This window comes from Bufo bufo, chromosome 1, assembly GCF_905171765.1.
Source record: "Bufo bufo chromosome 1, aBufBuf1.1, whole genome shotgun sequence".
In the NCBI taxonomy this organism is placed as follows: Eukaryota; Metazoa; Chordata; class Amphibia; order Anura; family Bufonidae; genus Bufo; species Bufo bufo.
Window position 1 is genome coordinate 270,507,821 of NC_053389.1, and position 26,563 is coordinate 270,534,383.

A 26,563-nucleotide genomic window follows, 5' to 3' on the forward strand; every position below is an offset into this window, starting at 1 on the left:
CATTGTGTAATTCTTTGTTTCTCCTGGGGTGGCACTGCAGGGAAATTAATCACTCATTGCCGGGTTCTCCTGCAGATTACATCTGATCTCTAAGGAGCTCAACAGTGGGGGTATCATATGATCAAAGTTCCATATCATGAGGGGACCTTTTTTTAATAAAACAGGCTTGTTTAAAGTTGGTAACCCCTTCAGGGTGCTGCCACACTATATTTTTTTCCTGTTTTGAAAATAAATGCATTTTTAGAAATTTTTTGGGGGTGGTGTTTTTTATTTGTCACGGGCAGCGGATGTGAACCCACTGTGCTACGGACTGGCTGTACCCTGGAGGGGCGTGACTAAGCAGCTACCTGGTTTTCGCTAGAGCCTCTGATGGTGAGGATAGACTTTGCCATTAGGGTAGTTGCCAGGTACCACTCCAGGGCAGTCCCAGAGTCAGTAGCAGCTGGTCCAGGTGAACCAGGACATACCTGTAAAGGTACCAACAGTAGAGGCATGGTTAGACAGGCAGGGTCGTTACCAGGAGCAACAAAGACAGGAACTAGAGGATGAGGCAGATACGTAGTCGAGACAAGCAATGGGTCAGGGCAGGCGGCACAGGAATGAAGTCAGACAATCTGGTTCTGCAACAGGAGGAGCGATGCAAGCAGGCAGGGATTAGATGAAGAGCGTAGTCTAGGAACGAGGCACGTAGTCAGGAACACAAGTGGGAACAAGCTCAATTGCACAGGATAGGACCTTGACACTGAGGCACTTGATAAGAGGGCTGAGCCCTTTAAATACCTCCAGTAAAGCCAGAGTAGGTCAATAGAATCACCTGACACAACACAGCCCCGCCCAAGGAGTGATGCGTACAGCAGCCAAGCACAAGCAGCATTCAGGTAGACTGGAAGCTGCGGAGCGGAATCTTTAGAGCAGCAGCAGAGACAGGGAAGCACAGATCATGGTCACAGGTGAGCACGGCGCCTGGAACCGTGGCGGCGAGCAGGGGGACAACGTCGCACCGAGGACGCGGTTTCATTATTCACACAACAATTTATTGCAGTTTTTTTTTATCCTTTTATTTTTCCTTATAGAGTAGTCTATGGGAAAGCACCTGAAAAAACGTTAAACCCAGGGCATGATGGGATTAAAAAATAAACTTCAAGGGTAAAAAAACCAAAAACAGACAAAAAAAAACAAAAAACAGAATTCTATTATAAAACACCACACAAAAAAAATGCAATGTTTGTTATGGGAGGTTTATATTTTATTATTGGCCAACATTTAACATCTGGATTCTGGATTTTATCACTGTAAAAAAAAACATACAAAAGAACAGTGCAAAAACACTGGCAAAAATACTGCTGAAACCACCCGCAATTTCGAATTTCCACAGCTTTTCAAGTATTTGGATGAATATGAACTGTACTGATGCATTCAGAGGTACAGTGTGCACAGACTTCTATGGGTGCCTTTTTTTAGTGTCATAAAACAATTTTAGAGAGGAGTAATATGGCCATGAGACCCTACCTTCCTGTTTATTAACAATTACAGCTATAAATTTGTTAATATACATTTGTTACATTCTCTATTATATTTTTGTTATATTTAGGACACAGAGAGGTTTCAAACACGCAGCCAAATGCTGGAAGAGAAGCTGCAGAACAAGGAACAGGAGTTGGAGCATCTAGTGCATAAGCAAAAGAGGGTATCTACACTTCTTTACTTAAAATCTGGCTAATGTCAGGGTAACTCCACCACAGTACATACTTTCCATATCACTCCTTTAGTAGGTTCTTGTTTGCTCATTGGCCAGTTGTCATGACCAACAGCTGCGGATTGTTTGCTGTAATTGCATTAAATGTAAATTGTACTCTATGGATTAATCAGCTTCATCCATAATGATACATGATAGGTCTGTGATGGCTAACCTTCGGCACTCCATCTGTGGTAAAACTGCAACTCCCAAGATGCACACTTGCTTGACTGTTCTCTGTTGTGCCTTTTTCATAGGTATATAACATTTATGTCTAAATATCATAATTATAGTGGATTTGATTATATATAAGAGGCCATGTTGTGAAATATTCTCAATTTTTGTATGTATTGTTAAAGTTGGCCGAAATAGGTTCATGGAAAGGACACTGTTCATAAGGTTTCTTCTCTATAGATGTACCAGTCTGAGAAGAGTCATTCTTGTCTCCTTATAGATATATGACTAAGATAAGGATATTCTCTAGACGTATCTGGTACTAATTACCCCTACAGTTGATGTCTATTGGTGAAGCAGAAAATCTGTGGTGTTTGTATACACTGTGGGGTTTTGCTCTGGTAGACAGGATTAGCGGACACAGTATAGAGGCAACGACAAGTTATTTGGATCAAACAGTTCAGTGTTTTATTCACACTTTAGGCAAGTGACAAAACAAGCAGTCATAATCAAATAAAAAGTCACCTTGCGATGTTGGTGTTAATTCACACCATGCGGCAATTCTGCCTCAAAGAGTCCTTGCTGATAGCAGCACCAACCTGTTTTCACGCCAAACAGGTAGCAAGCCTTCATCCAGACACACAGACTCCTGAGCTCGACTGTCAGAGGCAGGTAAATCCATGCACCTGGCAGTGCTGGCTGATTTTTTATACCTAGCAAAACCCCGCCTGGAACATGGGGAGTAGTCACCCACCGAACACTTTGACTACTCCCAGTAAAAACCGTCCCGGATCAGCTATGACAGCCATGCTAACTCTCAAGGTGTCAATTAGCAATAGCTGCTTCTGACACATAAAATACCAGCTCTTACTTCACCGAGGCCAGGAACCTCGGTGACACATACCTTCCATCCACGATGGTCCCTTGCGCCTTCCTACAACACATATAATGAACCTTAGTTTTCTATAGCATAAGATAATCAATAGGACATATGTATTGTTTTATATTGTTAAATATTATGAAGGATGTCAATGCATCTATTATCTTATATATTTCTCACTAGGAACGCATACACTCCTAAAACATGATGAGAAGAATTTTAAGTATAGACTTTGTTAATGACTCTCCATTCAGGGAAGGCAGTGTTATTTTTACTAACAATCAATCACCCGTTGAAGTGACAGGGGAGACACACATGTCTGTGAAAGTACAAGGTCTATTATATTCTTATCCGTACCATAAATTTTATAGTTTGGGAAATGTGTAAACTGGTACCTTACTGTCTATGCTTTAATTGGTACATGTGTCAAAGTTAATCCCTGTAGCTATGATTTAGGATTCCATATGTTATGTGTATGGAATGTAAGATGAAGTCAGACCTGGACGATTTAACCCTTACTGGTAATGATGCTAATAGCTTATGCAATAGTGCCACCTATGTATAAATAAGTAACATTACACCAACATCAGAAATGCATTCTGGGTGATACAGTGACATCACAGTCATTATCATATGTACACGCCTAACCGACAATGATTGGAAAACTCCAAGTTGGGAAGGTGTGTCTAACTGATACGTTTTTGATAATAAACCACACACAAGAAGAAAAAAAGGAGAGAAGAAAGAAAGGAGAGACCCTAGAAGAAAAATCCCAATGATCGGAACGGACTTTAGAGCTGACTTCCCTTAGACTCTGCATATCATCTGCATTCCTGGGTAACGTATAACTTTATTATGTATAGTATTGATTGAATTAATTGGCCTGATATTTAGTAACTCCCCGCTTTAGTGTGGATGTATAATGTTAAAAGTGCTACATTAATATCATCACTATTCAGTAAAGATGCATATTACTGAATTAAAAATCTAATATTTTTATCGGAGAAACTCTCTGATTGGAATATTCACATTCCATAGTCAATATCAGGCCTGATAATTTATAAGTTGTGTGCAATACTACCCGATATACGAGATTGGTCATAGTTTGAGCAGAGCAAGGGTTCGTATGATTATCTACCCTAATCACTATTGAGTTTACTGTGTCAACTGAGAGTATATCTCATAATTGTGGTTTAGACGGTTGTATTACATTTTATGTTTGAGAGGTAATAAGGAACGCTGGTATTTGTGTTACAGCTAGCTAGTGGCGAATATATGGCACTACATATTACTGCGTGTTATTGCATATTATTGAATTTTATATTGAATAAGCTTATTGTATAATAAATTATTTATATTTCTGCATAGACGTTTGTACCATGTTTTACTGATTGCACAATATAATTTATTTAACGACAAACTCTTTTTGAGGTGTTTTATATGTCCACCTCTAGGATCAATTCCCTTTTAAATTTTTCCTTTGATCCTTTCTTTTATATAAAACATTTGCCTTATATCCCTGACATCTCAGAACTCCATAGAAATGAATGGAGCATGCTGGGAGTCGTAGTTTCACCACAGCTGGAGTGCCGGAGGTTTCCATCACTGCCCTAGGTTCTCACACTGTAGTATGGGTACCCCATGTGGTACATACAGTGTCCTGAAGGACAAAACAATGTGCGGATCAAAAATTCAGAACAGGTGTAAATACTTCCATTATACCTCATCTTGATGGAGGATCCACGCCTGTTTTGGCTCCGAGTCACTAACCAAACACTGACTGTGTGAATAATGCCTAAAGGTGTTGTTCAGGATTTTACTATGGTGGGCCTATCCTCAGGATAGGACATTGAGAGTGCAGGATGCTGGAGACCCACCAATCAGATCTGATCAGTTGGTGCCCAACACCCTGGACCTCTGCCAATGTGATATTGATGTCCTTTAAGCAAACCATAGTAAAATCCTGAACAACACCTTTAAGGTGTGCCAACACTGTCCACATGCCCTGCTTTAACAGGTGCACACACTATATGATCCTGCTGCTGAAATAACTAACATAGGATTCCCATTGGATAGAAGTCTGCCAAATCTTCAGCTGAGAGTATTGTCTGGCAAGTTGCTGACCACCACAGATCTTGCTCCTGAAATCCCCATGGATGAGTTAGTATATTTCCTCAGTTGTATTATATTCTTGCAATGAATGGCCAGCTATGTAATATAACATGAATAGACTGGGTTTTCAGAGTGGGAGCAGCTCTTACTTAGTGGTTCCCTGCTCTGGCTCATTTAGGGGTTCTTGAGCAGTGGCCCCTCCATTAATATCCATATGCCCTAAATTACCATATGAACATGGAAGGTCTTTATGAAACAACTCATTGAACCCAGAACAGTTTACAGGATACTTTTTTTTTATGCTTTACTAATATCTCAGCAGTCTCCACATTCATTTTTCAAATGTAGGCACTGTCCTTTTAATAGTCTTAATGATATTCCTGGCTGAGGAAAGAGAATTTACTCCATCCAGATGCACTTGATATAGACAGCTATGCTTCACTCTAGTCCAGCTTGGGGGTGCCATATTCTCCAAAATAGGTATGTCTATAGTGCCCACTGCAGGGTGTAGACCTCAATCAGACCAGCAATCTATTTCTCCGTAGTATGACTGGGGACCTGAGGCCTTTAAACCAAGCCAAAGCTGTGGAGTCCAATAGCCAAAACGCAAACGTTATCATGACATTCTGTTTCCTTGCACCCTCCAGTTTGACTGCTAAACCTTCTGTAAATAATTCCATTGCTGCACCTAGTTTGGAAGGTTTTTGTGAGTTTTCTTCTCTTTTTGGCCCCAGATATTCTCTGCAGATATTCACAGGGCTGCTTACATCCACCAACTCTCTCACTCAAGCCTCATTCACACGTCCGTTTCCGTGCTCAAATCCATGAGCAGGTGGTCAGTGATGCATCCGTGAAGCCGTGAAGGATCCGTGTTGGGTCTGTGTGTCCGTTTTTGCTGTCCGTGTTGCATCCATGTTTCACTGACACTGAACAGCTGAAAAATAATTTTCAAAGCATCTCTTCCTAATGATCTGTGAAACACGGATGCAACACGGATGGCATCCGTGTTGCATCCATGGTTTTCACGGACCCATAGACTATAATGGACGTAATGGATCCGTGAACATGGGCAAAATAGAGCATGCATCCGTGCTAAAAACACAGACCCACAGACCATGCTAAAACACTGATGTCTGAATACACACATTAAATTGAATGAGGACATGTGCTGTCCGTGGAGTACAGTACAGTACATGTCCGTGAAACACTGATGTGTGAATGAGGCTTCACTTGCTAACTGCTGACTTACAGGAGGAAGCCAAGCCCAAGGGGTTAGACCTGCCCCTGCCTAGTAATGGTTGCTATTGCCTTGAAATTAACTCTCTCTGTCTCAGCCAGGTGTAATTTAATTTATATACCTTACCACACATTAGAAAAAAATTATGTGCAAAATACCTTTATTAACAGTGAATTCTATTAGAAGTGGCCTTCTAATTATTCAGTTGCCTCTGGATTACTGCATATGTTACAAAATCACCTGAACTCACTGTCCCTATACATAAAAAAAGACAGTAACCAGCTCCATCCACTGCCCAACAAGTAGAGCTGTATCGTTCCAGCGACAGCTTCTGGTACCAGAGCAACTGCAGAACAGCTGATTGTGGGGATGCGGGGTGTCAGACTTTCAGTAATCAGATAATGATGGTGAGTTCTGAGGATAGGCCATCACTTGTAAAAGAGTGGACAAACCCTTTAAATCTATTTGCCTATATTACCTATTAAGGAACTGAGTTAGGGCTCATGCACACGAACGCATTTTCTGTCCGTGTCGGTTCCGTTTTTTTTTGCGGACCGTATGCAGAACTATTTAGTTCAATGGGTCCACAAAAAAATGGAAGTTACTCCGTGTGCATTCCGTTTCCGTATGTCCGTATTTCCGTTCCGCAAAAAAATAGAACATATCCTATTAGGTCTCATGCACACGGCCATATGAATTTTGTGGTCCCCAAAAAACGGATCCGCAAAAAATATGGATGACGTCCGTGTGCATTACGTATTTTGCAGAATGGAACAGCTGGCCCCTAATAAAACAGTACTATCCTTGTCCGTAATGTGGACAATAATAGGACATGTTCTTTTCTTTTGCGGAAATATGGACATACGGTAATATGAACATACGGAAACCGAATGCACACGGAGTAAATTCCGTTTTTTTGCAGACCCATTGAAATTAATGGTTCCGCATAAGGTCCGCCAAAAAAACGGAGCGGACACGGAAAGAAAATACGTTCATGTGCATGAGTCCTTATTGTCCACATTACGGACAAGGATAGTACTGTTCTATTAGGGGCCAGCTGTTCCGGAATACAGAATACACACGGACGTCATCCGTATTTTTTGTGGATCCACTTTCTGCGGACTGCAAAATACATACGGTCGTGTGCATGAGCCCTTAATGGGAAGGGGCCCCGCTGATCAGGATCCTAGTTCTTAAAGAGTCACTGTACTTTCACACAATTTAATTTCACTTAATAGAAAGAGAATGGTGTAACTAGCGAATTCCTAAATCACTTTATTTAAACAGATTTGATTGCATCCGCCTGAAAAAAGCTGTAAAGTCATGGCCTACTAGAGGTCTTGCTTCCACCTAAGTTGCAGTCCACTGCCTGTTGTCAGGCAAGATCCATGTCTGGTAACAGAGACTCAGAGATGGCTGAGAGGAAGTAGGGGTGTGTCAGAGCTAGCTGAGATTGTAAGACTGATAAAACAACTGCTTCTATACTGCTTCTGATTAGAGGTGGGACGTCGAATCCCCGAATCCCTCGAATATTGTTGGATTCGTGGACTCGAATCCCGACCTCATTTACTAAATTCGAATCCGACGAATCCATGACAGCGGGGACTGGTGCAGTCCCTGTATTCTAATGCACCGGCCCTGCTCACTGTAGTATAATCTTATGATCTAACCTGCATTGTTAAGGTATAATTCATCTGTATTACTTACATTACAACATTAAGTTCCATAGCAGAGAGGAGGGAGGAGGCAGGCCGGGAGGACGGGCGGGCGGCGCGTCACTCACAACGTCACGTGCCTGTACCGCCCACTTTATGAATGAAGCAGGCGGCACGGGCGCGTGACATAGTGAGTGACGCGCCGCCCGCCCGTCCTCCCTGCCTACCTCCTCCCTCCTCTCTGCTTGGGAACTTAATGTTGTAATGTAAGTAATACAGATGGATTATTATATCTTAACAATGCAGGTTAGATCATAAGACTATACTACAGTGAGCGGGCCGGTGCATTTGAATACAGGGACTGCACCGGTCCTAATCCAGATGCCGGCCCCCAGCCCCTGTATTGGAGTTCAAACAGTCGGCACTCCTCTCTAAGGTCGTGGTGCTCGCGTCCAGGGTAGGAAGACCCATTTTAAACGCCAAAGGAAGGACCGGCACTTCACTCTTGTTCAAAGTAGTGGTAATTTATTCACGCATAAAGAAGACAAAGCGCCAAGCGAAAAAAAGGCTTGAGTTCGAGCCGAAACACGTGTCGCTTGGCGCTTTGTCTCCTTTATGCGTGAATAAATTACCACTACTTTGAACAAGAGTGAAGTGCCGGTCCTTCCTTTAGCCCCTGTATTGGGGGGTCATTCACACTGCAGGGACACTGTTATGGGGGGGATCTGTGGATGGCACATAGCATAAGATGCTATATATGTGTCATCCACAGATCTCCCCATCACAGTACCATCCAGAGATCCCCCATAACAGTGCCACCCAGAGATCCCCCATAACAGTGCCATCCACAGATCCCCCATAACAGTGCCATCCACAGATCCCCCCATAACATTGCCATCCACAGATCCCCCCATAACATTGCCATCCACAGATCCCCCCATAACAGTGCCATCCACAGATCCCCCCATAACAGTGCCATCCAGAGATCCCCCATAACAGTGCCATCCAGAGATCCCCCATAACAGTGCCATCCACAGATCCCCCATAACAGTGCCATCCAGAGATCCCCCATAACAGTGCCATCCACAGATCCTCCATAACAGTGCCATCCACAGATCCCCCATAACAGTGCCATCCACAGATGGTTACTTTTGCAGTATGCTTTGGGTCATTGTCCATCTGCACTGTGAAGCGCCGTCTAATGAGTTCTGAAGCATTTGGCTGAATATGAGCAGATAATATTGCCCGAAACACTTCAGAATTCATCCTGCTGCTTTTGTCAGCAGTCACATCATCAATAAATACAAGAGAACCAGTTCCATTGGCAGCCATACATGCCCATGCCATAACACTACAACCACCATGCTTCACTGATGAGGTGGTATGCTTAGGATCATGAGCAGTTCCTTTCCTTCTCCATACTCTTCTCTTCCCATCACTCTGGTACAAGTTGATCTTGGTCTCATCTCTCCATAGGATGTTGTTCCAGAACTGTGAAGGCTTTTTTAGATGTCGTTTGGCAAACTCTAATCTTCCTGTTTTTGAGGCTCACCAATGGTTTACATCTTGTGGTGAACCCTCTGTATTCACTCTGGTGAACTCTTCTCTTGATTATTGACTTTGACACACATACACCTACCTCCTGGAGAGTGTTCTTGATCTGGCCAACTGTTGTGAAGGGTGTTTTCTTCACCAGGGAAAGAATTCTTCGGTCATCTACCACAGTTGTTTTCTGTGGTCTTCCGGGTCTTTTGGTGTTGCTGAGCTCACCGCTGCATTCCTTCTTTTTAGGAATGTTCCAAACAGTTGTTTTGGCCATGCCTAATGTTTTTGCTATCTCTCTGATGGGTTTGTTTAGTGATAGTGACAGCTCTTTGGATCTCATCTTGAGAGTTGACAGCAACAGATTCCAAATGCAAATAGCACACTTGAAATTAACTCTGGACCCTTTATCTGCTCATTGTAATTGGGATAATGAGGGAATAACACACACCTGGCCATGGAACAGCTGAGAAGCCGATTGTTCCATTTCTTTTGGTCCTGTAACAAGTGGGAGGCACATATGCAAACTGTTGTAATTCCTACACCATTCACCTGATTTGGATGTAAATACCCTCAAATTAAAGCTGACAGTCTGCAGTTAAAGCACATCTTGTTTCGTCTCATTTCTAATCCATTGTGGTGGTGTATAGAGCCACAAATGTTAGAATTGTGTCGATGTCCCAATATTTATGGACCTTACTGTAACTGCACAGCTGAACGGCAAATAGGCCCTTATTTTTTTCCACTTATACACGCCACAGAAGGCTTTAGAACATATAACTGCACTGCTGAACGGCAAATATATTTTACTTTTGCTACTAATACACGACAAAAAGGGCTTTAGAATATATAACTGCACCGCTGAACGGCAAATATATTTTACTTTTGCCACTAATACATGGCAAAAAGGGCTTTAGAACATATAACTGCACCGCTGAACGGCAAATGTATTTTTCTTTTGCCATTAATACACGGGAAAAAGGGATATAATGTTTGCACTTCACCAAACAACGGCTAATAAGTGCTTTTCCCCCCCACTAATACACTGCTCAAAAAAATAAAGGGAACACAAAAATAACACATCTTAGATCTGAATTAATTAAATATTCTTCTGAAATACTTTGTTCTTTACATAGTTGAATGTGCTGACACATGGAGGTCTGGATTTGGAGTCACACTCAAAATTAAAGTGGAAAAACACACTACAGGCTGATCCAACTTTGATGTAATGTCCTTAAAACAAGTCAAAATGAGGCTCAGTAGTGTGTGTGGCCTCCATGTGCCTGTATGACCTCCCTACAATGCCTGTGCATGCTCCTGATGAGGTGGCGGACGGTCTCCTGAGGGATCTCCTCCCAGACCTGGACTAAAGCATCTCCCAACTCCTGGACAGTCTGTGGTGCAACGTGACGTTGGTGGATAGAGTGAGACATGATGTCCCAGATGTACTCAATTGGATTCAGGTCTGGGGAACGGGCGGGCCAGTCCATAGCATCAATGCCTTCGTCTTGCAGGAACTGCTGACACACTACAGCCACATGAGGTCTAGCATTGTCTTGCATTAGGAGGAACCCAGGGCCAACCGCACCAGCATATGGTCTCACAAGGGGTCTGAGGATCTCATCTCGGTACCTAATGGCAGTCAGGCTACCTCTGGCGAGCACATGGAGGGCTGTGCGGACCTCCAAAGAAATGCCACCCCACACCATTACTGACCCAATGCCAAACCGGTCATGCTGGAGGATGTTGCAGGCAGCAGAACATTCTCCACGGCGTCTCAAGACTGTCACGTCTGTCACATGTGCTCAGTGTGAACCTGCTTTCATCTGTGAAGAGCACAGGGCGCCAGTGGCGAATTTGCCAATCTTGGGTTCTCTGGCAAATGCCAAACGTCCTGCACGGTGTTGGGCTGTAAGCACAACCCCCACCGTGGACGTCGGGCCCTCATATCACCCTCATGGAGTCTGTTTCTGACCGTTTGAGCAGACACATGCACATTTGTGGCCTGCTGGAGGTCATTTTGCAGGGCTCTGGCAGTGCTCCTCCTGTTCCTCCTTGCACAAAGGCGGAGGTAGCGGTCCTGCTGCTGGGTTGTTGCCCTCCTACGGCCTCCTCCACGTCTCCTGATGTACTGGCCTGTCTCCTGGTAGCGCCTCCATGCTCTGGACACTACGCTGACAGACACAGCAAACCTTCTTGCCACAGCTCGCATTGATGTGCCATCCTGGATAAGCTGCACTACCTGAGCCACTTGTGTGGGTTGTAGACTCCGTCTCATGCTACCACTAGAGTGAAAGCACCGCCAGCATTCAAAAGTGACCAAAACATCAGCCAGGAAGCATAGGAACTGAGAAGTGGTCTGTGGTCACCACCTGCAGAACCACTCCTTTATTGGGGGTGTCTTGCTAATTGCCTATAATTTCCACCTGTTGTCTATCCCATTTGCACAACAGCATGTGAAATTGATTGTCACTCAGTGTTGCTTCCTAAGTGGACAGTTTGATTTCACAGAAGTGCGATTGACTTGGAGTTACATTGTGTTGTTTAAGTGTTCCCTTTATTTTTTTGAGCAGTGTACAAGCTAAAAAATGCTTTAGGACATATAACTGCACCGCACAAGGGCAAATAAGATGTAGAAATATTTCCTTGTAATAAACCCTGTTAATGCCTGTATCAAACAGAACTTGCACCCCAATAACAAGAACGGTTTGCTGGAATTACAGAGCAGTATAATGACAATGGGAATTCGCAAAGATATAGAGTAATAGTGTTATATAATCGTAATCGTGAATATTACTGATAACTTTGTCTGAGCTTAGCAACATCCCTAGCAACCAATAGGAAAGTTGCCTACCCTTATTATATAAGAAACTCCCCAGAAGCCATTTTCTGCTGTTTTCTGCAGTTCTGAGAGAGAGAGAGAGAGAGAGAGAGAGAGAGAGCAGTTGCATTGCTGTGCTCTGTGCTTTGCTGAGTCATCTGGATCCTTATTCAATTACATTAGATAGTTAGTTAGCTTATATACAGTATATATATATAATAGAGATAGTTAGTTGGAGATAGTCAGTGTAGGTTAGATAGTGATATAGTGTAGCTGATAGGTTCTAGTACAGGGTGTTAGGTAGTGTGATAGGCATTACTGTGCTGTGATAGGGATTAGTAATGTGATAGGGATAAAATGTGAAGTTGCATGTATTGTGCCAAAAAATATGCGCATAATTTATGCCGATTTGCGCAATCGCAAATATATTGCAGCACTCTATCTGCATATAAAGTTATTGTTCTGCCATACATGCAAAATGTAATCAAAGACAGTGCTGTAATTTAAAATTACTTACAGTGATCAAGAGTTCTTCCTCACAGTCACGAAAGTTGCTGCCAACCATTTTCTCCAGTCTCAGGAAACTTCTAGCAGCTTGAAAAATGTAGCAAAAGTGAGCCACGTCTTTATTGCACACGCAATACATGCATATTACATTGCTGATTTTCGCAATCAAAAAAAATTAGGACTGGAGATCACGAATTCTAGAATTTGCAAATATTAGGCCAAAAATTTGCGAAATATCGTGAAAATGAATATTTCCTATACTGCTCATCACTAGCTGTAACCTCCCCTACTGAACCCTGTTCAATAAAAATTCTGTGGAATGATTCCTCCCTATCCTTTCCCTACAGCTTGAATAATCTTTCCCTGCCCTTGTAAATCGTTTTTTTAGCACAATGAAGTCTTTCCTAGCACTGTCCCTAGCGCCTGCTGACATCTCTCCCTGCACTAAGTACACTGGAAAATGGCAGAATCCAAGATGGCTGAGACTATTTATAGGGCTGTGACATCACAGGGCTGGCTGGCTGCTGATTGGCTGCATGCATGGCATTATGGGTGATGCCGCCTTTCCAGAGTTCCTTGCTCCATGTCCTCACACGTGCAGCAGCCATTTTAGGATATGATTCGTTACCACAAAGCGTAAGGAAATTCGGATTCGATGCGAATCAAATTTTTCCTGAACTTCGGATCGAATTCCACTTCGTCCACTTCGATTCGCTCATCTCTAGTCACTGTGTTACAGGGATATTAAACACTTACTGACAGGTTCCCCCACAGATTGCCAAGGGTCAGTTTGTGATCATCTTATTCTAATAATGTATGGATTGTCAAAAGCAGATGAACCCCATTAAAGAGGACCTTTCACCGATTATTACACTATGAACTAAGTATACAGACATGTAGAGCGGCGCCCCGGGGATCTCACTGCACTTACTATTATCCCTGGGCGGCGCTGCGTTCTCCCGTTATGCCCTCCGGTATCTCCGCTCACTAAGTTATAGTAGGCGGAGATTCCAGTCACTAAGTTATGGTAGGCGGAGTCAGCCCTTGTTATTTTCTCCCAGGCTGTGAGCTCTGCAATGCGATTGGCCAGCGCTACAGAAGAACAAGGGCAGACTCCGCCTACCATAACTTAGTGAACGGAGATACCGGAGGACATAGCAGGAGAACGGAGCGGCGCCCAGAGATAATAGTAAGTGCAGTGAGATCCCCGGGCGCCGCTCTACATGTCTGTATAGTTAGTTCATAGTGTAATAATCGGTGAAAGGTCCTCTTTAAGTTGGCATAAAAATTGACACATCTCATTAATGACACCTCAGAGGCATGAGGCACATATTACCTGACTGATATAAATAATTACTACTGATTGTATATGCCAGTTTATATTAATCGATTTCCAACCTCAAATGTTGCTGCAAGCACTGTTATCAGTTAATGTATAAGCCTTATCATACATATTACCTTTCATTTCTCATGTTCTGAACTTTGTGTTTTTTATTTTGGGGCATTGAGTATTAGTGAAGAAAGATTACCTTTGATGTAGCGGAGAATATAACAGAAATATAATGGGTCTCTTGCTTTCTCTTCCTGTTTTCACGTTTATGTAAATCCAGCTGTTCGGCTCCTCTTGTTCTCTACATTTTAAGTAGCGCTTTTAGCTAAGATAAATTGGCCTTTCAAGTTTCACAACATAAAAATCCTCCAACCGATAGTTACATAACCTCTATACAAATGATCCACTGCCTTATTGTGGTGTTATACATATATGCATGGCCCTATGCAGAAAGCATGGGCAAAATGCGATGAGTTTTCTCAAACCCAGAAATCACCGCCTGAGCAGTTAAGGAGAAAATAGATTGAAAAAAAAAAAAAAAGAATGTGTATTAGTATCTGATTTTAATTTTCCATTTAACAATTAAAGGGACACTTTCATCAATTTTTAGCAGATATTAACACCCTATGTGTCAGAGTGCCTCCCTCACAGTAATCCAAAAGTCCCACCAATAGTAGAAATCATCTCCTAGAGTGCCCGCACTAATAATAGTGTCCCCTACAGTGCCCCCAATAGTAATAATGCTTCCCCAGACCATCAGTTGGACCAGGGAGGAGTGAGGGCTGGTGATTCAATTAGAGCACCACACCTCCTCTATGCTATCTATTGGTCAGGGCTTTTATACTTTTTATTACTTTTTACACTGATGAAGGATTTTCTTCACTAGTGTGGTGCCCCTCCTTCACTGAAACCTTTATTCCGTTCGTTGCCAACCATTCATTTAAGCCTTTTAATTATCTATTATTTATAATTCAGAGCTTTTTTTTTTTTTTTTTTTACTAAATTTAACCACCTCAGCTCCCCTACCTTAAACACCCTTAATGACCAGGCCACTTTTTACACTTCTGACCTACACTACTTTAACCGTTTATTGCTCGGTCATGCAACTTACCACCCAAATTAATTTTACCTCCTTTTCTTCTCACTAATAGGGCTTTCATTTGGTGGTATTTCATTGCTGCTGACATTTTTACATCGAAATTTAACGATTTCTTTTGCAAAAAAAATTAAATTTTTCACTTTCAGTTGTAAAATTTTGCAAAAAAACGACATCCATATATAAATTTTTCTTAAAATTTATTGTTCTACATGTCTTTGTTAAAAAAAAAATGTTTGGGTAAAAAAAAAATGGTTTGGGTAAAAGTTATAGCATTTACCAACTATGGTACAAAAATGTGAATTTCCGCTTTTTGAAGCAGCTCTGACTTTCTGAGCACCTGTCATGTTTCCTGAGGTTCTACAATGGCCAGAATAGTACAAACACCCCACAAATGACCCCATTTCGGAAAGTAGACACCCTAAGGTATTCGCTGATGGGCATAGTGAGTTCATAGAACTTTTTATTTTTTGTCACAATTAGCGGAAAATGATAACCCCATTTTGGAAATAAGACACCCCAAGGTATTCCGTGAGGGGCATGGCGAGCTCCTAGAATTTTTTATTTTTTGTCACAAGTTAGTGGAATATGAGACTTTGTAAGAAAAAAAAATAAAAAATAAAATTAAAAAATCATCATTTTCCGCTAACTTGTGACAAAAAATAAAAAATTCTAGGAACTCGCCATGCCCCTCACGGAATACCTTGGGGTGTCTTCTTTCCAAAATGGGGTCACTTGCGGGGTAGTTATACTGCCCTGGCATTCTAGGGGCCCTAATGTGTGGTAAGTAGTTTGAAATCAAAATGTGTAAAAAATGACCTGTGAAATCCTAAAGGTGCTCTTTGGAATGTGGGCCCCTTTGCCCACCTAGGCTGCAAAAAAGTGTCACACATCTGGTATTGCTGTACTCAGGAGAAGTTGGGCAATGTGTTTTGGGGTGTCATTTTACATATACCCATGCTGGGTGAGATAAATATCTTGGTCAAATGCCAACTTTGTATAAAAAAATGGGAAAAGTTGTCTTTTGCCAAGATATTTATCTCACCCAACAAATGACCCCCTCGCATTATAGTCGTGGACTGAGAGGGGCTTTTCAATGACACGGGTTGCCCGTTCAATTTGTATTGTCGTGTCTGCGTGAATGGAGGAGAGCATGTAAACGTCACACTTGTCTCTCCATTTCACCGCGAGCAGTTCTTCGTTACACAAGGCAGCCCTCTCCCCCCTTGCAGGTTGGGTGGTAACGAGCCGTTGGGGGAAGCCCCGGCGACTAGGTCGCACGGTGCCACAGCAGCCAATCTGTTCTAGGAACAAATGCCTGAAGAGGGGCACACTTGTGTAAAAATTGTCCACATAAAGATGGTACCCCTTGCCAAATAAGGGTGACACCAAGTCCTAGACTGTCTTCCCACTGCTCCCCAGGTAGTCAGGGCAACCGACCAGCTCCAGGGTCTGATCTTTTCCCTCATAGATCCGAAATTTGTGGGTATAGCCTGTGGTCCTTTCACAGAGCTTATACAATTTGACCCCATACCGGGTCACTTGCTTGGGATGTATTGTTTGAAGCCAAGGCGCCCGGTAAAATGTATAAGGGACTCGTCTACGCAGATGTTTTGCTCAGGGGTATACAAATCTGCAAATTTGTTGTTGAAGTGGTCTATGAGAAGCCGAATTTTGTGGAGCCGGTCAAAAGCTGGGTAGCCTCTGGGACGGGAGGTAGTGTTGTCGCTAAAGTGCAGGAAACGCAGGATGGTCTCAAAACGTGTCCTGGACATAGCAGCAGAGAACATGGGCATGTGATGAATTGGGTTCGTGGACCAATATGACTGCAATTCATGCTTTTTGGTTAGACCCATGTTCAGGAGAAGGCCCAGAAAAATTTTAATTTCGGAAACTTGGACTGGTTTCCACCGGAAAGGCTGGGCATAAAAGCTTCCCAGGTTGGCGGATATAAATTGAGTGGCATACCGAATTGTTTCTGCCACGACTAAGTCCAAGAGCTCCGCAGTCAAGAACAGCTCAAAAAATCCCAGGGCCGAACCGATCTGAGCTGTCTCAACCCGAACTCCAGACTGGGCGGTGAAAGGGGGAACTACAGGTGCGGCTGAAGTCGGGGACTGCCAATCAGGGTTTGTCAGCACCTCAGGAACTCTAGGGGCTCTACGGTCCTGTCTTTGCGGTGGCTGCAACGGGGTAACTATTGCACGTGCCACCGTACCAGCTTCAACTGCCCTTCTGGTGCTCGCCACTTCACCATGTTGTACGGCAGTACTGGTACTAGGTCCAGGATGGGCTGCGCTGCTGGTGTATGCCTCACCACGTAATCTGACAGCGCCAGCCCCACTCTGCTGCCCTTGAAACGGATCCTGCACAACCTGTGGTCTAGCGACACGGGGCCGGGTGCGCCTGGTGCTATCAGGGACCTCAACCTCCTCGTCCGAACTTTGGGTCAGACTGCCACTGCTTTCTACAGGTTCATATTCTGACCCGCTAGATTCGTCAGATGAGGGTTCCCATTCCTCATCCGACTGGGTCAGAAGCCTGTAGGCCTCTTCAGAAGAATACCCCCTGTTTGACATTTGGACTACTAAATTTAGGGGTATTCCCTGAGACTACCCAAGAAAAAAAGCAAGCCTGTCTTACAAATGGGAGGCTAGCGAAGTACTGGAGGCCGCTGCGATTGATAAAAAACATCAAAACTGATTTTTTTTATCGCCGCAGTGCTTGTAAAGTGATTGTGCAGTGATAAAAAAAAAATAAAAATTTTGTCACTGCGGTGGGGCGGGCGTGGGTGAACGCACATGTGGGCGACCGATCAGGCCTGATCGGGCAAACACTGCGTTTTGGGTGGAGGGCGAGCTAAGGTGACACTAATACAATTATAGATCTGACTGTGATCAGTTTTGATCTCTTACAGATACTATAAAAGTACAAATGCTGATTAGCGATACGCTAATCAGCGAATAAGTGACTGCAGTGCGGTGGGCTGGGCGCTAACTTACGCTAACTACCTAACCAAGGTACCTAAACTATCCTAAAACCTATCAGTCAATACCAGTGGAAAAAAAAAGTGACAGTTTACACTGATCACTTTTTTCCCTTTCACTAGGTGATTGACAGGGGGCGATCAAGGGGTTAATTGGGGTGATGGAGGGTGATCTGGGGGCAAAGTGTGGTGTTGGTGGGTACTCACAGTGATGTCTGCTCCTCTGCTGGAACCAGCCGACCAAAAGGACCAGCAGAGGAGCAGAGAAGCCATTTAACACCTTATATTTATAAATATAAGGTGTTAGATGGCTTCTGATTCGATTTTTTAAAAATCAGCAACCTGCCAGCGACGATCTTTGGCTGGCAGGTTGCTGACGAAATACTCCTCGAACTTTTGCCGGCCCGCGATGCGCATGCGCGGGCCGGCTCTGACCGAAATCTCGCGTCTCGCGAGAGGACGCGTATATGCGTCCAGGAGGAATGAATCGACCGCCTCCAGGACGCGTCGCTGCGTTCGGCGGTCCGGAGGCGGTTAAATTCAATTTACTTTTACCATTTTTAACATGGCACAAAAAGAAAAAAAAATTTGTATGTAGCCAAATCTGCAGTAGCAAACTCCACACCAAATTGTGTGGCTTTTGCTGCAGATTTTGGTGTTGAAAGACTGTGGAATTGCTGCAGGTGTCACCCACTGAATTTTAAAGGGTGAATTCCACGGTAGATATCTGCAACATAAATTGGCATGCTGTGGGTTTAACATCCGGATTTTACATACACAATTACATTGCAGAAAATCTGCAGTATTTATGCTACATGTGGCCATATCCTTACACTGTTCAACATGCGGTATATGGTAAATACCTCATCCTGCCAGTCATTCCTGTCCTCCACCTACTATTCTAATGAGGATTAACATGCAGATAAACACTTCCATGCAGCAGGGTTTAAAAAATTTGATTGCCTTGCCCCTTATTGAGAACTTTTATCTCATTCGTAAAAGAGGACAATATTTTTATTCCATTGTATTTTTTATTTCATTTTTAATGGACCAGATTTGATGAATAAAGGAGCAGCCAAAGGTTCTAAAACTAGTGTATTCTATGAATATTGAGCTAAAAAAAATACCCCTTTTTGATGTAAGTGTCCCTTTAAGCTACCCCAGACCAGTATGCACATATCCCTATGCAGTAAGCTCCCCCTACAGGTAGCTGCAGGCAGACTGAATATTATCAATTAATGACATGAAATAAAATACAATTCTAGGAACACGTTCCTGCTTCACCCTGGGATTAGAATATAATTAACCACTAAAATACCCTAGACCACCAGGGATATTTATTTGTGTAATCTATTTTATCTGCATTGTATTTTCAACATCCCTACAAGGGTAGAATATGATTATTAGGCAGATCCATCATCTTTGGCAGCTTGAGCCATGAAGCTGAGCAGCATATGGGCAGGTATTCTGCAGCTCTCCTCTCCATGGGATCTAGCTAGCTGTGCCGTGCATTCAATCCCCCATAAGTGGACAGAAAACCAGCCAAGGTAATATTGTGTCTGTCATAACAGCCCATGGACAAACGGGCTGCTTTTTTGACTAAAGGCAAATTAATCTTCATGGCCAAAATATTCAGTTGTGTGGACTCTAAGCTTCCACGCAGTTCTGTAAATGGAATTTTTCTGATGTATTTGCAAAGTGTCCATGTAGTTGTGATAATAACATAGTGAGTCAATAATCTTCTGCTGAGTAAAGCAAGTAGAGCACAAGTCACGAAAGACCACTAACACAATACAAGTCTTCTAATATCCACCAGAATTTACAGATGGATGTTCTCTGTCCCTCTGTCAATTCAATATGCCCAGATGTCTAATATCTATCTATCTGTCTTCTATCTATCTATCTATCTATCTATCTATCATATATATATATATATATATATATATATATATATATATATATATACGTCCAAAGAACGAGGCAGCACTCCAAATTCTATTGAGAGGGTGATGACCCAATTTATTTCCCAGGCAACGTTTCGGCCTACTCAATGAGGCCTTTGTCAAGCCTCATTGAGTAGGCCGAAACGTTGCCTGGGAAATAAATTTGGTCATCACCCTCTCACTAGAATTTGGAGTGCTGCCTCGTTCTTTGGACGTATTATACAGTGGAGGAGAAGCCTGCCTTCCCTGAGGAGTTGCACCCTATTCACACCCTCTGACTGTGCTGCTGCTCTATCTGTGTTGTTATATATATATATATATATATATATATATATAATATCTATCTATCGTCTATCTATTAGTGTTGAGCGAACTTATGTTTTAAGTTCGGCGTCTAAAGTTCGGCTTCCGGTTAGCGGAGAATCCCGATATGGATTCCGAATTCGGTTGTGGTCCGTGGTAGCGGAATCAATAATCGGCCATTATTGATTCCGCTACCACGGACCACAACGGAATTCGGAATCCATATCGGGATTCTCCGCTAACTGGAAGCCGAACTTTAGACGCCGAACTTAAAACAGAAGTTCGCTCAACACTACTATCTATCTATTATCTATCTATCATCTATTCTTTCTTGCTTTCTTTGTTTCTTTCTTCCTTTGTCTTTGTTCCTTTTTGTATTAGTACTGTATATTGGATGTCAGGGAAGAAGCACTCAAAAATTGTAAATATATTATTCGAACTCCTCTCCATTTTCTTTAATGCCATTGTGTCATTCATTTAGTTCTATCTTTCTACTTTGTTCTCCTGGATCTGTTGCAGTTGGAGAGTCAGTGCACAGAGCTGAATAATGATAAGTATGAAACCAAAGCCGAGAACGAGAAGCTGAAGTCAACAAACAAAGAGATGAGGCGAGAAGTTGAACGAACCACACAAGAGTTAATCACCGCTCAGAGACAACTGAAGATTCTGCAGGAGGAGGCCTCCCAGCTGCACGAGGAGAGAGAAATGTACTGACTTTGCAGATTGGATTTTCCATGAGATTTTATCAAAGGCCTTATTCAATGGCATTAGTCATTTTAAGGGGTAAAGCATAAGCAGTGGCCTAAATGGGAGGAAATGCTCAAAAACCCCAAACACTGTAGCGTGTTTATAACTGGGGAAGCAATTCCTCCGCATGTGATCCGCAATCCCCAGCAAAAATACATACAATGGAGGATGTCGGCAGCGGACCACATGTGCCACAAAGGCATCCTACACAAGATGGGATAATATGTGGATGAAAATATACAATTACATAAATCACTGCAAAAGGTGCACCACAATGATATGCAACTAACAAGTTGTCAGTTGCATATTATTGTGGTGCATCTTTTGAAGTGATTTCTACATCTCCTATGCCAACCTATGTATCTCACTGGTTACAGACCACAAACAACTCTGCCGAATGCACCTTAAGGGTCCATTCACACGTCCTTGTGTGTTTTGCAGATCCACGGATCTGCAAAACACGGACATCGGCGATGTGCGTTTCGTATTTTGCGGACCGCACATCACCGGCACTTAATAGAAAATGCCTAAAAATAGGACATGTTCTATTTTTTTCGGAAATGGAATTGCGGACGCGGAAGTGCGGATCATAGAAATAAATGGGTCCGCAATTCCGTTCATGCAGAACAGAATTGCGGACATGTAAATGGACCTAACAATCAATAAGGTGTCTGTTTACTTTGTGTAGCCATTGTGACTAGTGTTGAGCGATCTTGTGTTTCAAGTTCGGCGTCTAAAGTTCGGGTTCGGGTTATCGAAGAATCGCGTTATGGATTCTAAATTCCGTTATGGTCCGTGGTAGCGGAATCCACAACGCGATTCTTCGATAACCCGAACTCGAACTTTAGACGCCGAACTTAAAACACAAGTTCGCTCAACACTAATTGTGACATTTTTAATAATCATGATTTGCAATGTCACTTCATACAAATAGTGTATTTTCATTTCACACACTTTTCATTCACTGATATTTTCAGATGCCACAGTAGAAGCCCAGGCCTGCGGTGCACAGATGACTTAATAAGCAGCTTTTGCGATTTTGGTCCCTTGCACTATCTCTCAGCACTGCAAACCATTGCCATAGTTTCTTAAAAGGGATTTCTTGTTTGGATCGTACATTTTCAAATACCCTGTTAGTGTATTAAAGGGACATTTCAGTCAGATACAGGAAACTTTTTAAACTCAATATTCAAAGAAATGTAAAAAAAAAAATGTTTGGGCTGATTTTCTTTTTTATTTCAGCATTACAATGCCACTGAAAATGAAATACAAAATATTGCTCTGCTGTAGTAGTCAACACAGAGAAATAACACTCCTATATAGATAGGGACCTCGTCGTCAGTTGACTGAGGCTGTGAGAGAAAGTTGGTATCTTTTAGAATAATAGTAGATTGTAGAATTGGGATAACAGTGTGAAAGCTCTATTATCCTCTTCATAGTCCTCGAAAAAGATGTCCACAGTGAATGGTCTGACTGAGAAAGTCAAGCAAACCTGTTTGTCGTGCTAAAAGTCCAAACACAGGAGGAAGTTAAAGAGGCAGGACAGGAAGTAGAATGCATGGAGTGACTTCAAACAAATTTTTTTTTTGTTATAAACAAATTACATAGGATATTCACATACAGTATAAACTAAGGGTAATACCTCATTTTGGTCCTTCAGTTATCTAGAGTAGAGTCTCTCTGGCTCTCGAGGACCTGGCAAGTCTGTCCATTACATGCTGAAGACCACTTATTTAAATGAAATATCTCTCCTGTGGTGGAGCTGCGGGGATAATTCAACATTTACTGTCATGTCCCCCACAGATAATAACTGATTGCCGTGGGTCAAAACAATGGAACATCCTACTATGTGCTTATCATAAGGGAACTCTTCTAACAAAACGTGATTGAGTTGGACATCCCCTGTTGATCCATATCATTTTTCTTAATTAAATCCAATAAAGTTAAAATCTGATCCTGGTGCAATTTTTTTGCACCCATAGGGTTTGTTTCTCCATTTTTGCTGCATAAGACTAAGTATAAGGAAGTAGTACTTTTATCCAGATGAGTTTAGCTTCAGCGATCCTCAGCAATGACAATGGATCATACATGCATCCTGAATTCACTGTTCATGACTTGTAGTATTATATGCAGGCCATTGTCCAACCTTGTAGAGTGTGGATTGATCAGGTTCGTCTGGCCTGCTCTTTCTTTGTGGCTTAGTGGCTATCCTACATATCAGATATGCCAGGAATATCTAAAATAGGACACCCTTTTTAACTGTTGCTGCATCTTAATAATGATGGCTTTTCCCAGCATAGTTATGGCATTTTGCTAGGATATTTCATAGCTTACTGATTACTCCCAGTCAGTCTCCCAATGACCCCCATACTAAGAGATTGTGGATGATGGGTCATTAAAGTTTGGCCATTTGATTTGATGGGTAAAGCAAAGAACAGTAGCCCAAAGACGAAAAAGAGTGAGGAATTCAGACTTTTAGAAGACTACTGCTCTGAAGTAATTCTTGAAATCTTTTATGTTAAAAGCCTCAACCATAGACAGAACAAGCAAGAAAGTGCAGATGCAAAAGTTGCAGTTGCAGCCAGACTCTGGTGCTCGGGGAGGAAGGGGGGCATGAAAAAACACTCTAGTATTATAAATGGCACATGGTAGGTGGGGAGCCCTATTTCATATTTTGGCCTGGTAAGCAGTCACTTTAAAAAGATTATAGGTAACCATCTGATGGAATCCACAACGATCACAAGAATGGGGTTTCCATTCCTTGAATGAAGGGAGTGGCAGGTAATGCATGTCTACTGCTGCCCATTCATCCCTATGGAAGTGCAAGAGATAGCTAAGTGTTATACTAAGTTATCTCCAGCAGTCTCGTAGAGAATTAATGGAGCTGCAGCAGACATGCGCGACCTGATACTCTATTCATTTGAGGGAACAAGGCACCCATTCTCATGATCGGTGGGGATCCCAGTGGTCAGACCCCCAGCAATCAGATGATTATCCCCTATGCTGTTTTTAGCAGATAACGTTGTAACTTAACCCTTAACCTGTAAATAAACCCCTTTAGTTAAGATCAATTCTGTTCATTCATAGTGAATATACATTTGTAATTGCTCAGATTTCCCTTTTTTAACCCCTGTTTTAACAATACATTTATTATAGGGAGGTATACCGAGTCACAGAAAGTCTTCAGCGAGAGCGTTCAGCACTTCTAAAACAGCTTGACTTGTTAAGGTAAGTGTTGTCTGCCAAAAAATACCATTTAACATCTGCCCTTTTAGGCTACATTTAACTAATGGTGGTGGTAGGTTCTGTCTTTTATGGCACACTTCTGTTAGTTAAAGGTTCTCAACACTGGATGCCCACAGGGTGCCTGTTGGTCACATCCATTGACTGGGGTGTAGCTTGACATTGATGGTGGGGCATGTACAAGAAAGTGCTGGGTGTCAGGGAGCTGTCAGTAATCCACTCTGCTTAGGTCTAGAAATTTTAATATTATATTAACTGTTTGAGGGAGCTCACCAGCTGGTGTGGGTCCCAGTCTACCGTTCACCCCAAAGTACCAAATGCTACAAATAGTTCACTAATATGAGTGGCTCTTAACACATCTCCTGTATTTTATGAATTCATCTCATATATAAACATACAATAAAATATTAAAAATGCATTATTTGGTGATCCAGGCTTATAATATGCAGAGCTCACACATAAAACTAAATTAAAATACAAAAATTGTCCGAACTGATATATCAAATCTGTGTTTTTTGGACGGTGATTTAATGGATATTAATGTCCATATATTGTTGTTCACATCAATTGACGATTCAGCAAACATCAATGCCCATATGTTGTTATTCACATTGATTAAGCTGCAATTGATCCCAAGTGAAAATTAGATGTTTAGGTTGATGTTCAGATGCTGCATATATTCATGCGTTAATATGTCCATTCACATGAATAATGACCGTATGGGATTTAGCGGCTGGCGATTTTGCGGTACTAGTTTAAAGGGGTTGTCCGGGTTCAGAGCTGAACCCGGACATACCCTTATTTTCACCCAGGCATCCCCCCTGAGGCTAGCATCAGCATCATGCTCCGATGCGCTCCCTTGCCCTGCGCTAAATCGCGCAGAGCACAGGCTCTTTTGTTTTCAATAACCCACTGCCGGTCGGGATTCTCCACCACTTGTGTGTGTCCTCGATGTCTGTTCCTTGTTCGGATCTCGTCACTCGTAGCTGGCTCAGAACAGTTTCGGTGGCTACACTTTCCGCCGCTTTAGAACACAAACCTCAGTCTCGCTGTAACGCCTTGTGCCAGTCTGTGGATATTTCTCTTGTGCACAAAAAGAAAGAAAAGTCACTGTCCTCAATATCTTCGTGTCGGCCCTCACGAACCAGATGCGTTTCGAAACAGAGTTTGTTTCTTCCACAGTGGTATATTGACCGCAAAATCGCCAGCCGCTAAATCCCATACCATTATCACCATGTGAATGGACATATTAACGCATGAATATATGCAGAATTTGAACATCAACCTAAACATCTAATTTTTACTTGGGATCAATTGCAGCTTAATCAATGTGAATAACAACATATGGGCATTGATGTTTGCTGAATCGACAACTAATGTGAACAACAATATATGGACATTGATATCCATTAAATCACCGTCCAAAAAACACAGATTTGATATATCAGTTCGGCCAATTTTTGTATTTTAATTTAGTTTTATGCGTGAGCTCTGCATATTATAAGCCTGGATCACCAAATAAGGTATTTTTTATATTTTAATGTATGTTTATATATAAGATGAATCAATAAAATACAGGAGATGTGTTAAGAGCCAGTCATATTAGTGAACTAGAAATTGTAATACAGGGCTGCCCTCTTTGTCACAAATAAAGGAAAGGTTGGTTATTACTATGTCATCATTTAATGTTATTGAGTTCTCTAAGCAAAGTTCCTTCACTGCAAATACCTAAATGAGGACATCCAACAGAGGCTCCATGTTTGGGACTTCTGGTGCCGTTATACAGACTTCATGCATCTTATATAGATTTATAATTTCTCCTTATTATGATTTTAGTATTTTTTTTATCAGCTACACTCTCTTCTCACCAATTCAATGGGGGTCATTTATTATTAGATATACTTAAATTTTTGTTGCAGATTCGGTTGTAAAGGGGATTTGCGAATCTGCGACTTTTACTTCTTCACGTCAGGTCTAAAAAAGGGGGCATGGTGTGAGAGAGGAAAAGGGCCGGCCGGCCTGTCTCATTTACCATTTTCTACGCCTGCATTAGGTGTAGAAAATGATCTAAATCTACTCCAGCAAGTGAGCTGACATAGATTTGGCAGGTGGTGGATGCGCCTAAGTTATGTAGAGGATGGTGCCTCTACATAACTTAGGCACATCATGCGCCAGCGCAAGGCGTATTAAGACTGACGTCTAAAATGCTAGTCTTAATAAATGAACCTAAATGTTTTTAGAATAAGTTAGGT

General features: G+C 42.3%; 1 protein-coding gene across 3 annotated transcripts in view; it reads left to right on the forward strand.

The window, feature by feature from the left end:
* Positions 1–26,563, forward strand: part of CRACR2A (calcium release activated channel regulator 2A) — a 185,065-nt gene that overhangs the window by 112,505 nt on the left and 45,997 nt on the right. For all 3 annotated transcript variants that reach the window (XM_040439253.1, XM_040439260.1, XM_040439267.1), the window contains exons 7-9: positions 1,592–1,687; positions 20,841–21,028; positions 24,225–24,296. In XM_040439253.1, coding sequence (XP_040295187.1) covers positions 1,592–1,687; positions 20,841–21,028; positions 24,225–24,296 — 356 coding nt within the window. The remainder of the gene's footprint in view (positions 1–1,591; positions 1,688–20,840; positions 21,029–24,224; positions 24,297–26,563) is intronic.